Source organism: Cryptomeria japonica, chromosome 4 (genome assembly GCF_030272615.1).
Source record: "Cryptomeria japonica chromosome 4, Sugi_1.0, whole genome shotgun sequence".
In the NCBI taxonomy this organism is placed as follows: Eukaryota; Viridiplantae; Streptophyta; class Pinopsida; order Cupressales; family Cupressaceae; genus Cryptomeria; species Cryptomeria japonica.
The window spans coordinates 768874547-768888211 of NC_081408.1; the positions used below are offsets into that span (position 1 = coordinate 768874547).

Genomic DNA, 13665 nt, shown 5'->3' on the forward strand with positions numbered 1-13665 from the left:
ACCAGCAAGGTAGATAGTGAATAAACACACTGGAAAGAATAACTAGCCAATTCTTGATAGTATAAAAACAAGGATACACCCAGCAAACCCAATCTAAAATTCTTTCTTTCAAAAGATGAGGTAAATCAAGGAGTTGTTTGCTATGAACATTTAACACACATCAAAGAAGAAATGAACAATTCCTTTTCTGAATGCAACCATATGCTAATAGCATCACAAAATCGACTATATCAGGCAATCTTTCTTCCATTTCAACATTCCAAAAAGAATCTACAGGCAGATTGCATTTTCCAATCACATAGGAAGAAAACTAAATTATACAAAATCAAATCAAAACATCGGAATAGATTATCCAACCTGAAGCAAAGGCAAGCAAGGAAATGAAGGAACACTACTCTTAAAACCTAGGTTGAATCTCCAATTCTTCCAGGAAGATTTCCAGAAATTAATTTCTTCTCTCCCAATTTCTCTTCTTCTCCTATCGTGAATGCCCAAAATAGATCCCCAAAAATTTCTTTTAACCTAAGCTTCTAGGCTAAAGTTTCCATCGCATCAAATTTAAATATTTAAAAAAACTAAAAGGCAATCAGATTTGTTTCTTTCCCAAAAATAATAATTCCTTCCAATGATTAAATTAAAAAGGCCAAAAGGAAGAATAAAAAGGGAAGCTTTTATTTATTTCTTTTTCCACAAATACTTCCTTCACCATAAGCATTCAACCTTTTTAAATGGTTAGGTAATTTATTTATTTCACAAAAAAAAGAATGCCACTTTACACAATAAATTAAGCCATTTAACCATTTAATCTAACAATCATTAATTTAAATAAATCAATAATCTTAGAGCATTTTAATTAAATGATTACGCCAACACAAGATAGCATCATCCATTTAAATTAAATAACCATTTAAATAAACAAAAACACGCAAAACCAAGACAGATCAAATGATGACTCTCAAATGACCAAACCAAGGCACCATGATACGCATAACAGCCAGACAGGTAAACACAACCGACTGACAACACTCGCACAAGTGTAGCTGTGGTCAAGCTAGGGTACAACAACTATCTCCTCCACTCCCATCGGATATATAAGGCATGCTCAGACCTGCGAAACCAGGTGGAGTCAATACCCCGTACCTACCCGATACTAGTACCTGCAATGTATATACATACAGACATGGCACACACACCGATGAAGGAAATCGTGACGTTCGCTGTCTCACCAGAGTGAGTGAAGGAAAATCATCCCCTCGCATCCCAATACACTTGCAAACACGCAACATATAAAAACACATCGCACTATAAGGGAAAAGTGTCAGTCCATGATAATGATCCATAAAATAATAACATTACTCATAAGCACTGAAATACTGCATAAGAGCATACTCTATGAAACCAGATAAAACATGAAATAACATTGCATGACATCCGATCAATATACAATAACATGTTCCACATAATAGTCACTGAAGTAACTCAAAACATACAAAAGAGGCTGATCGAGGAGGGGTACTACAGTTTCTTTTTATTTCTTCACAAAAAGATCATTACTTTGGTTTTGCTAGTGTATGTACTTGCATCCCAACTTCTTGACAAAAGCTTCCAAGCAAGGTCTTTCAAGTGTTTTGTCAGACTATGAGTCGTCTTAGCAATTAATATGCTTGAACATTCACACAAAGTAGTAAATTTATTACATATTTAGCCGACTAAATTCCCACAACACTAGCCTTGTTTAATCACTCTTCTAAATTATCAAGTATAGCCCAAACAACATGAAAGAAAGCATATGACTCTGTTTGACGCTAATATCCATCAAATACTTGTAATCTACATTATAAATAAAGAACCGTCATTTAAAATTTTCTAGCCAATAAGAGGTCCATGTGTCACACCAAATCTTAACTGTATCCAACACCTTTTTATTCACTTCCACGCACACCCAAAAAGCTTATGTAATGGCAACAAGAAGACCAATTCCAATATTCTAAGAGAAAGGAAAAACATAGATGGGGCTTCCCCACAAATAATTCTAAAATAGCTCCACATTTCTACTTAGAAGTCATCAATTTTAAAATGAACCTCTTTTAAAATCAGAGCTAGAAAAAGGCTTTATTGGATAATAGATTTCATAATAATGTTATCACTAATACTATGAGATAGGCTATCTTGCTTAATATTTGGAAAAATAGATGTTTCGTCATGTTTTATAACCGCATTTTGTATCAGGAAATTGAAATGCTAAGTTTTACTCTAATATCATGGTACCATTTGTTTCTCTTTGTTCTCAACTAAAAGAAGATGGCCACTATCACAAGCAGTTGGAGGAAATCAAGTATTAGTTTTTCTAGCTTCGTAATAAAGATATTCGGTATGCCAAGCAGCTTCAAATGTTTTGTAAGTTGTAATAATTTTTGTACTATGATGTAATAGTGTCATTTTGTATCCAATGATCTTGTTATTGTAAGGCTTAATTGACCTCATTTGGAATGGTTATGACAATGATTCTATATTGATAGTGGTTCCACATTATTAATGTTCATTTAGATTATTTGTTGTTCTCTTCTTCCTTATTTGGACTTTCATTCTTTATATAATCTTTTATTTCAACTTTATTCAATTAAATAAAATACATTTTGTTTTTCTTTGAATATCGTACTATTTCCTTTATATCAATACACATATAAATAGAATATATTCATAAAAACGGCTTGAAAAGTAAGCGACACAAAATTATGCCATCACTCGAGAGTCCACAAGCGTCACCTTTTGCCGAGAAACACCTTTCCTTGCAAACTCTGAGCGCTCTGCAAAGCTTGAGGTTTTTACTTGCAGCGACATGAAATTCTCCCGCAAACACAATTCCGAGACAACCTCAAAAACATTATTCCTCAAGAATCCTTTATCAAAGCTGTCGTGTTCCAGATCCTACGATGCCTAACAGGTATTGTGTTAGCTCTATTGGCGGACTCAAGAATCTCTATTTAACAAAAGAAAGCACTGACCCTTATCATATTCTCTATGTTGTCTATAAAGAATAATAAATCAGCATAAATGCTTCTCAGTTTAATTTACTCTCAAATTTATCCCTATTTTTGCTTCTAAATATCAATTTCAGATATAAGAAAATAAAACCCTGAAATGGCTGTGGCAAGCAAAGCAGAGATTCATCCTGTGGCCACTGATTTGATCGATTTCTTGAATGCTTCTCCCACAGCATTCCATGCCGTCGGCAAGTTTTATCTCATTCAAGAAATCTTTAATTTTTGATGAGCTCGTTGAATTGTTCGCTCGTTCTGAGAGTTTTTTTTGTCGGTCCAGAAATATATAAATATCGATATAATTGCCTAAATTTAATCGTGTTCTTCAAACATTTTCAGCGAGATTTCAACTCATCGAAGAAACTAAATTTTGATGGAATTGGTAGGTTTAAAATGCGTTAGGCAGTCATTTCAGGGTTTTTTTCTCTTATTCAAGAAATCTGTAACCGTTGACGGAATATAAGCTTTTAAGACGTTCTGCAGTCACCTGAAAGAAATATAAATTTATGTTTCTTTATAGCTATGGTTTGAAATGTTTGATTTAAAAAAAAAAAAGATATGTCTGTGTATCGCGGATTGCTAATGTTTGAAATATCTAATGATATATTCGTTTGTTTTAAACGTCGTTGAAGGAAGCGTCACTTTTGAAATAAAATATTTGGCATTGTTTTTTTCAACTATTCACTATAATAGTATAATCAGGGCTATCTGTATAAAGAACCCTCTTTATTGTCTTATAATCCATTTTGATGATGAACTATATTATTTGGTTTGACATGTCTGTCTTTTCAAGTTCGTTGTGCAGTTTTGTTGGGAAGCTATTGCCTTAACCTGTCTCTTAATTTGGTTTTTTAAAGCTATATAGAAAGAGACCAAGAGGCAGCTGAAGCAAGTTGTCACTTAAAAACAAAAGATATGGCCTATATAAGGCGGCCTCCTATTTTTTCTTATCATTTGTTTTGATGGTGTACTGCATTGAGTGGTTTGAAAGGTTAATCTTTTCAATTTTTGAGTACACAATTTTTTCTTAAAGATATTTTCCTAACATTATGGATTAGGGACACTTGAGGTCTCTAGAGATAATTTTTTGTTTGAAACTATGCAGATGAGGCCAAGGGGCGGTTGAAGCAAGCCGGTTATGAGCAGCTATTCGAAAGAGAGGATTGGAAATTACAGGAAGGTGGGAAGTACTTTTTTACGCGCAATTATTCAACCATTATTGCATTCGCCATTGGCCAAAAGTAAGAACAATATTGCTTTTGAAGATTACGATTTCAAAAAAATGGATGTTAGTTGGTGGTTATCCAAATTTTTGTTTAATTGATGTCGTTTGTGGGAAAAATTAATAGTTCAGCATGCTTGAGCTGGACTGGCACTGTGATTGGTAACCTTCAGGAAAGTCTTTGTTGTGTCAATTGATGCTATGTGATTATTCATTTTGCTAACCTAAAGCCTGCTGCTTCACTATATTGAGCACCACCTAGATGCATTGAGTGCCACTATATCACTCAAGGTCACTAGAGATGTTTTCTCTTGGATTACCATTCATGAAAGATTAGGTCATGAAGTTTGATCTGATATTAAACTGTAGCTCATTTTTCAAAAATGAGTTAGATGTTTAAGTAAAGCAACCCTAAAAGCAAATTGTATCTTGTATTTGGTGCTATATTGTGATTATTTGCAACGCATCAAGTATAAAAATTAAGAATTTAATTTTAAGGGTTTTGCATGGATTAGGGGGTTGTTTTTTTCCTAAAACTCAAATACAATCAATGTCTTTTAATGTAATTTAGTTGTTAAGTATTGTTCTATGGAAAATATGTGATGTTCCCAGTGATCAAATTAAAGAAAGCCTCTTACACATATTGTCGTTAAACTTGTAACTTAGCAACTGGAATGTGTTATTTCTTTTAATTTATAAAAATTCTGTCAGGTACACTGCAGGGAATGGTTTTCACATAGTAGGTGCTCATACAGACAGCCCTTGTCTTAAATTGAAGCCCTGTTCTAAGGTACTGGTTTTATTCTTACATTATAATTTTATTTTCCTGAAAGTTATCTTCGATATAAGAACCTAAGATGGTTGCACTTGCATCCATGTGTGCTAGTAAACAATGATTGTATAAGATAAAAAGAACATTGAATCAATCATCAAATAGAGTGTAACATGACTTATAGTATATGGACAAGGACATGAAGATTTGAGATGGTGTATATTATATCAATTATAAAGCTGTTTGAAGGATAAAATCACAAGCAAAAATCGAAAAAACTGATCTCAGAAAAAAGAAAATATTGCAGCATGGAAATCTTATGGACATGCATTTGATCATGCATGTACATTTCAGTGAGTTTTGATCTCTAGGAACTATGTTACTGACTCATCCCTAAAACTTTGTAAGTTTGTGTACAATCCTGTTCTGATTTGGATCTTGGTTAGATGTAGGCAAGGGATTGCAATTTGGCCTATGGGTTCATCTTCAACAAACTTGGATGAACCTGTGACTAGATTTGATGAGTTTTTCAGATTCTGCAACAAATTGGATGTCTTTTTTTAAAATATTTTTTTCTACTATTATTATCCAGTGAATTTGAGATTTTTAGCCTGGCTCAAACCAAGTGAGGCCACAATTGGGGGACCTTTTTCCTAGTAAGTGTTAATTTTAGATCAGATAGAGAGCAATAGCAGGAAAAACAAAAATAGGAACACAAAGAACATCAAGATACCCTGGGAAAACCTCCCTCTTGGAGATGAAAAACCCAGCAATTAATCTCAGATCTAATCAGCATGAATTTTTTACAAAACCGCTTCAACACTTGAAGCACTCAGGTTAGGGTATATACAGCAATATCAGAACTTATCTGCAAGATATGAATGCTGATCAAGGACAGGAGATGTCTGCTGCAGGTTTGCTCCCCTGAAATGGGGTTCGCTGTCCAATAGATGAAGTTCGCTGCCTTTGAGGACAGTTTGCTGTTGCTAGAAACCTGTTCGCTGTCACTGCAAGATGGTTTGCTATCTTTGGAAGCAATTCGCTGCTGAGTTCGCTGACCTTAGGAAGCAATTTGTCGATCACTGCTGAATTCGCTGAGTGAGGATGAGTTGAATGTATGATTGAATGGTTACGAATCAACTTGTATATATATGAGTCAATGCCACTTAATAGGCCTTAGATTGGCCTTATTGATTTTGGCACCAAGAAGGATCAGACCTACAAGTTACATATAGGTCTTGTCTAATCACAATTACAAGCTACATATAGGTCCTGTTTAATGACAAGTTACATATGACGCCCAATTAGGGCCAGAATTACACAAAGTCAAATTGAATCAATAATAAGCCTAAGGCCGACAGGCCACTTAATTTCCAAGAGTACTAGGTCGGATCCTAGGTCAGCCCTAGAAGGGATCCGACCTAGCTACAAACATCAACACTCCCTCTTAGCTAGGGAGGAGACCTTCTCAAGATCTGAGACACATGGCTACTCCCATGAAAAATGCAAATGAATACAACCACCATGGCTACTCCCATGGATCATGTTCACCATAGCTACTCCTAGAGGGTGAACAAGCACAAGTGCTAAGTCATGGAATTTCTTCCATGACATCCACCATACCTACTCGCAGAGGGTGGATCCACCATGCCTACTTGCAGAGGGTGGAAGAGGGCTTTCACCTCAAACTTCTCCCAAAGAAGAGTGCATTACCACCATGCCTACTCGCAGAGGGTGGCTCCACCATGCCTACTCGCAAAGGGCGGAACAAGGGCTTTCACCTCAAACTTCTCTTGTAGAGAAGAATGCATTAACAATGGATTGCACCTCGAACTTCTCCCTCTCAGAGAAGAACTCATTAACAAGGGATTGCACCTCGAACTTCTCCCTCACAGAGAAGAACTCATTAACAAGGGCTTTCACCTCAAATGTCTCCATCACAGAGAAAAATGCATTAACCAAATCTTCACGATGACGAGGCTTCCTTTGAAGCTGGAATGTTAGGTTCCCTCTGAAGTTGAAAGTGTCAGGCTCCCTCTGAAGCTGAAATGTCAGGCTCCCTCTGAAGCTAAAAAATGACATTTCCTCCTTTTAGAACAAGAACCCTTCTGAGTTGACATTTGACCTTGGCTCCTCTTGAGGTCTCCCTATTTCAACTTTTGCAGAAGAAGCTAGAGGAGTAGACCTAGATTTGCACTCTCGAGCAATGTGGCCATAGTTGTCACACCTAAAACATTGAATGTGAGATAAGTCCTCCTTTTTCGGAACAGGATTTGGACCTCTGTCTCTATCCCTCTTTCTGCTTTTTCCTCTTTCCATAGAAGTATGTGTAGAAAGGACTTGATTTTCCACATCATAATGATTATGCTCAATTCATCTTGATATCAACCTTGACTCTTCTTGAATACAATCAGCACGAAGGCGATCAAATTTGGGAAATTTGGATCTCCCACTTATGCCTTGGATAAATGGCTCCCAAGAGTGAGGAAGGCTATTCAATGCTAGCATGACAAGATCCTTGTCCACAACTTCATCTCCAATGGCGCTAAGTTGATCTCTCAATTCTGCAATCTTCATGAAGAAGGATATGACTGATTCTCCCTTTGCCATCTTGACTTGGTAAGTTGTTGTCTCAATGCAAGTGCTCTACTTGTGTTGTTGATTTCATACATCCCTTCCAATGTCTTGAACATATCTCTGGCTGAAGACATCTTGGAGATTATAGGAATAAGATGATCCTTCACGGAGTCAATCGGGATCTTCTTGGCTTTGACTGCATTCTTCTTGAATTGGAGTTTCTCCTCTTGATCTTCAGGCTCAGGCTGATCATTTCCTTCTACAAACTGAAGTAGATCATTCTCTTCAAGTGCAATAAGGACTCTAACCTTCCACAAGGTGAAGTTCAAAGCTCCGTCAAGTCTATCTTCGACCTTTAAACCGGTCACCATCTTCAATGCTGGAAATGGCGTGAAGAATGTGAAGTAGGAGCGCTGCTATCACAAAGTCTGATCACAACTGAATCAACCTTAGCTCTGATACCATGTTAATTTTAGATCAGATAGAGAGCAATAGCAGGAAAAACAAAAATAGGAACACAAAGAACATCAAGATACCCTGGGAAAACCTCCCTCTTGGAGGTGAAAAACCTAGCAATTAATCTTAGATCTCTATTAGACAAATTAGCATGAGTCTTTTACAAAACCGCTTCAACATTTGAAGCACTCAGGTTATGGCATATACAGCAATATCATAACTTATCTACAAGATATGAATGCTGATCAAGGATAGGAGATGTCTGCTGCAGGTTTGCTTCCCTCAAATGGGGTTCGCTGTCCAATAGATGAAGTTTGCTGCCCTTGAGGACAGTTCGCTGTCTCTAGAAAACTGTTTGCTGTCACTGCAAGATGGTTTGCTATCTTTGGAAGCGATTCGCTGATCACTACTGAGTTCGCTGACCTTAGGAAGCAATTTGTCGATCACTGCTGAATTCGCTGAGTGAAGATGAGTTGAATGTATGATTGAATGGTTACGAATCAACTTGTATATATATGAGTCAATGCCACTTAATAGGCCTTAGGTTGGCCTTATTGATTTTGGCGCCAAGAAGGATCAGACCTACAAGTTACATATAGGTCTTGTCTAATCACAATTACAAGCTACATATAGGTCCTGTTTAATGACAAATTACATATGACACCCAATTAGGGCCAGACTTACACAAAGTCAAATTGAATCAATAATAAGCCTAAGGCCGACAGGCCACTTAATTTCCAAGAGTACTAGGTCGGTCCTAGAAGGGATCCGACCTAGCTACAAACATCAACAGTCCAAACCATGGAGCATAGGCATGAATGCTTGCTAAGCCACCTGACATGAACACCAATAGCACCAATGCTAAGTTTCAAACCCGTGAGCATGTTGGATAAGGGAAGGCACAAGTCTGTGATCACAATGGCTGAGTGGGGGTTTGAACTTTGGTCACCACAACAAAAACACCACCACTTAACCATTACACAATGGGATGAACCCGTTTTTTCTACTCATTATTAGTGTTTTTTAATAATCTTTCTGCTTTTCCGAGTCCGAATGATTGATTGAATGGGTCATGCTGCCACTATATGTGGCATTCGGTTTTCTTTTTGGAAATGTGGGGACAGTCTTTCTTGGCCATCCACGTCTATTGTAAAGATGTTTATAATGATTGTGTGATGATATTGAATACCAATATATTAGTCTAGTCTAACAAGTTTACAAATGTCGACTAGTAAAAAATATTTTCTCCATATTATGGGTTCAAACATGGGGAATGGTTGCATTACCACTAGAATAGAATAGAATAGAATAGAAAACTTTTAATGTCCATGAGACTAGGATGGCCTATGGTACAGCATAACCTTCTTTTTTTTTATTTTTGAAATGCTGATCTTTTATTAATCAATTTGATAATGAACTTTTCCATTTTCTTTTCCTTCTCTTTGTTGAATATATTGGGAAAAGACATTGCTGGTAAATTACTTATGTACTTGACTTGGATGTCTTTGTATGCATTATGATCTAAAATAAGTGTGTTTTGTTTCCACCATTGTGCAAAAAACACATACCCTCTCTTCCCAAACCTCTATAGGCCTTTTCCACCTACCTATTTCACACTAAAGGTGACATGAGCTAGTCCTCAATTGAGCAATGTGAATCTTTGACCCCTATAGAATATTGGCCTCTAAATAGGCCTTTTGCTGGTGGTCCAAGGTGGGGTTAAATTCTTCAAAGTAATTTTTCTTTCTTCTCCCCTAATGTAGTTTCACAAATAGACTTGTAAAACTTATTTCCAATAGAATAATTTATTTCCTTACCATTATTAGGGCAAGCATTCAAGTGAATGTGCCACTTGTTCATCCACTTGCAATTTTGCTTCATCTATGACTTCTTTCTTTTGTTGAAGACATCTTCAAAGACAACATTGATTTGCTTCCATTTGCTCAATTTTTTTTAGATATCTCAAAGGACACACCATATCAATGGCTTTGATAGAAATTGCTCCTATTTTAGCTAGAAGAATCTCATAGGATACTAGTGATAGTGAAAGTTCATTAAAAAACATGTCAGAGAAAGACAAGAGAACAACCCCACCAAACAGTCCTAATTGTAGAGTAGAGAGAAAATTTGATGCCATGTTGGATATGATGTCACAAGTGCTAGCGAAAATGAATCGGAATATACCTCAGGCATATCCAATTCAAAATGGAAGAGTTAGTGCTTCTAACACCAACAATCAACAGAATAGTAATGGTCAAACTATTGGAGCTGTACATGCATATCTTGGTGTAGTGATTTTTTATAGGAACAATTCTATTGGCTATATCTAAGTTCTTTTTTGAGGTTGTAGATATTGTTTACTAATTATTGTATATTAGGTGTTCGCTTTTGCAAAGTGATGTGGTGTTGTTTTGACCTATCTTTTGTCCTTTTATAGAACGATCACTTTGATGTTGATTATGTAATATACACCCTTGATTATTTTTTTGGAAATATGTAATGTCCCCATCTTCGGGTTCTATTGAAGTGTAGATGGAGCTGACTTTTTGGATTTGTGTCAACTTGATCAGAGGAATATTTCATTGTGGCCAGTAAGCTCAAATGATTTAATGGAGTTGTATGACACTTTCTGGAGGGATTTCGGACAATTTGTCCATTCTTACTATTTATAGTAAATATTAGTCTAGACTGTCTAGTTATTGACTTGGTTAGTGGGCAGCATTACTATTTTGGGATATTTGGTGATTGCATTAATTGGAGATATCTTGGTGAATTATGGTGTTTAGAGATATTTAAATATCATTAAAAAATTAAAGCCAGGTTAAATATTTAACGCTATTTAATTTAATAAAGTGACTTCATATTGGCACCTAGGGAGTTATAAGGTGTTATTATAAATTATCAAATAAAGTGTTTTCTTAGAAGTGGGTGCCAACATAGGGAGACATAAGGAGATGATAAAGTTAAATTAAAATATTGCAAAACCCTAATTAGGGCATTGGACTTGGAACTTATAAAAAGGTTTTTTAGAGCTCATTTTCAGTATGTTGAAGTCTCTCTATTAAAAAGCCTTGGGTTTTTGGGATTGAACTTGGTTCGATTCAGTCTTACGAAGGATGGAAACTCTTTTGAAGAAGATTGGCTATGATGGTGAGAGATCCTCCCTAGTCAATGCAATGTAGCTCTCACAAAGTTGCAGCTTGTGCACGGAAAAGAGGTTTAGCAGGTGTGCTTGAATATTTTTTTGATGCAGTTTCTTGCTAAGAAATTGCAGATTGTTTAAGTTAATTACCGATCATAGGAGATTCAGTCTTGGGTCTTTGTATTTGTGATTTTTTGGTGCCTTAAGTTATTGAATGATTTTGTAGCAATTGGTATTGTTAGATTTTTTATTTGCGGTGAGTGAAGGGGCACATCCACTTATTCAATGGGAAAGCTTATACAAATTTGAAATGTAAGAATATGCTTCTTCCACTTGTTGAGTGGTGAGCGAATACAATAGAAAACCACTTATTCAGTGGGGTAAGAATCAGCAAATAACAAGAACAAATTGTAAATGTTAAACAGACTGTTAGAATAGTTTTATTTAATCAGTTCTCTAATCTCTGTATGTTGTTAATTCGATTTTATTCTTCTATCGAATTGCCTCTTTTGGTTTGCAAATTACATATATCTGTGACTGATCTCTGCAGTGATTTTATTACTGTATGTAATAAAATGAATCTTTGGCAATGTCAGTATGGAGTTTCGTATTTATCCGTATACTGGTCGCCTATACTCTGTTATCTTTTCTTGACATCTGCATGGAACATGTTTGGCATCTATATATCATTCACATATTGGATCGTGCCTCCACAGGGAGTCACGATCCTACCCAACATTGGCATCAACAATTGAAGAGATACTTAGGATGTTTGTTTATGTCTAAGTATTGTTAGTTAAGTCTGCTAACAAATATGCAATCAGTACAATCGTTACTGTGGGACGTTCGTCTGAGACTATAAACTTAATACTCCCTCTTAGTCTCAGAAGAATAGGCCTAATATATATCACTTTAATTGAGCTCAACACTAATCTCATGAGAATCTCATCACCTAGGTGTGAAGTATCAACGTGTGATACTAAGGATATACTCACTTTGATATCCATGTTATGGTATGTGCACTGACATTAATACACTTACATAATGTCTACCATAACTTATCATATTACTGATATTCAAATTGTATGATTTTCAGTTTATATGATCTTCCAAACATTTGTAATATCGTCACCTTACAATGTTTAAATACAAGTGTTCATTAACTAGAGAATCGTCATCCTTTAGTAATGTACACAAGAAAGATTATAAATTTCATATACTCATTTATATGAACAATAAGTTTACATAATTAAACATCTTTATATATATCAATAATTATATTTTAACCATACCAAGAAGCCTCCTGAAGTGATCAATTTTCATTCTTGCTAGAGGTTTGGTGAGAATATCAGCTGTCTGATCTCTTGTATTGATATATTCCAACTTTATTACCTTTCTTTCTATCATATCTCATACATAGTGATATGGAATCTCAATGTGTTTGGATCTATCATGGAAAACTAGATTGACTGAAAGTTTAATGCAGCTTTGGTTGTCACAATGAATGATTGTAGGTTTTAGGCTTTCACCAAATAATCCTACTATCAGTTTCCTCAAACATACTGCTTCTTTTGCTGCCATGGATGCAGCTATATATTCAGCTTCTGTAGAACTCTGGGCTACAGAAGATTGTTTTCTGCATATCCAAGATACCATAGCTGATCCCAAACTGAAACATAATCCAGAAGTACTCTTCCTGTCTGTTACGCTTCCAGCCCAATCTGAATCAGAGAATCCATGTAGGTTCAATTCAGTGTGTTCATAGTGAAGTCCATAATCTAGAGTACCTTGAAGGTATCTCAATATATCTTTTACTGCTACTAAATGTATTTCTTTGGGCTCAACCATGTGTTGACTGAGTGCATTCACTGCATAACATATAACAGGTCTAGTATTGACAAGGTACATCAGTGATCCAATAATCTGCCTGTATAATGTCGGATCTGCAAACTTGGAGTCTACTACTACTTCTTTTAGTTTATGAAGATTTGTTTCCATAGGGGATGACATTGACTTACAATTCAACATTCCAAATCTCTTTAGAATGTCAATGGTGTATTTACCTTGATTTAGATAAATACCATCTGGTCTTTGCCATACTTCTAATCCAAGAAAGTAATGGAGTAATCCTAAATCCTTCATCTCAAATTCTGAAGCTAGTTCTTGTTTGCATTTTGTAATGAGATGATCTTCTCCTGTAATTAATAAGTCATCTACATATAGTATCAACATCAACATTTCACCTTTGACTGTCTTAAAATACAGATTTGGATCAGCAATGTTCTTAGAGAAACCTATTCCCAATAAGTAACTATCAATTCTTTCGTACCATGCCCTGGGAGCTTGTTTTAATCCATACAGTGCTTTTTCTAACTTGCATACATGTGTTTTTGCATTATTTACCTCGAATCCTTCAGGTTGTTCTAGATATACTTCTTCAATTTTCTCATTCAAA

General features: G+C 35.7%; 1 protein-coding gene across 3 annotated transcripts in view; it reads left to right on the forward strand.

The window, feature by feature from the left end:
• Positions 1-2728: 2728 nt before the first annotated feature.
• Positions 2729-13665, forward strand: part of LOC131033450 (probable aspartyl aminopeptidase) — a 199789-nt gene continuing 188852 nt past the window's right edge. Inside the window, exons 1-4 of one of the 3 annotated variants that reach the window (XM_057964677.1) lie at positions 2729-2944; positions 3119-3232; positions 4147-4282; positions 4975-5053. In XM_057964677.1, the coding sequence (XP_057820660.1) occupies positions 3142-3232; positions 4147-4282; positions 4975-5053 (306 nt within the window). In that variant the 5' untranslated portion in view covers positions 2729-2944; positions 3119-3141. The other 2 variants (XM_057964676.1, XM_057964675.2) reach the window with 2 other exon arrangements.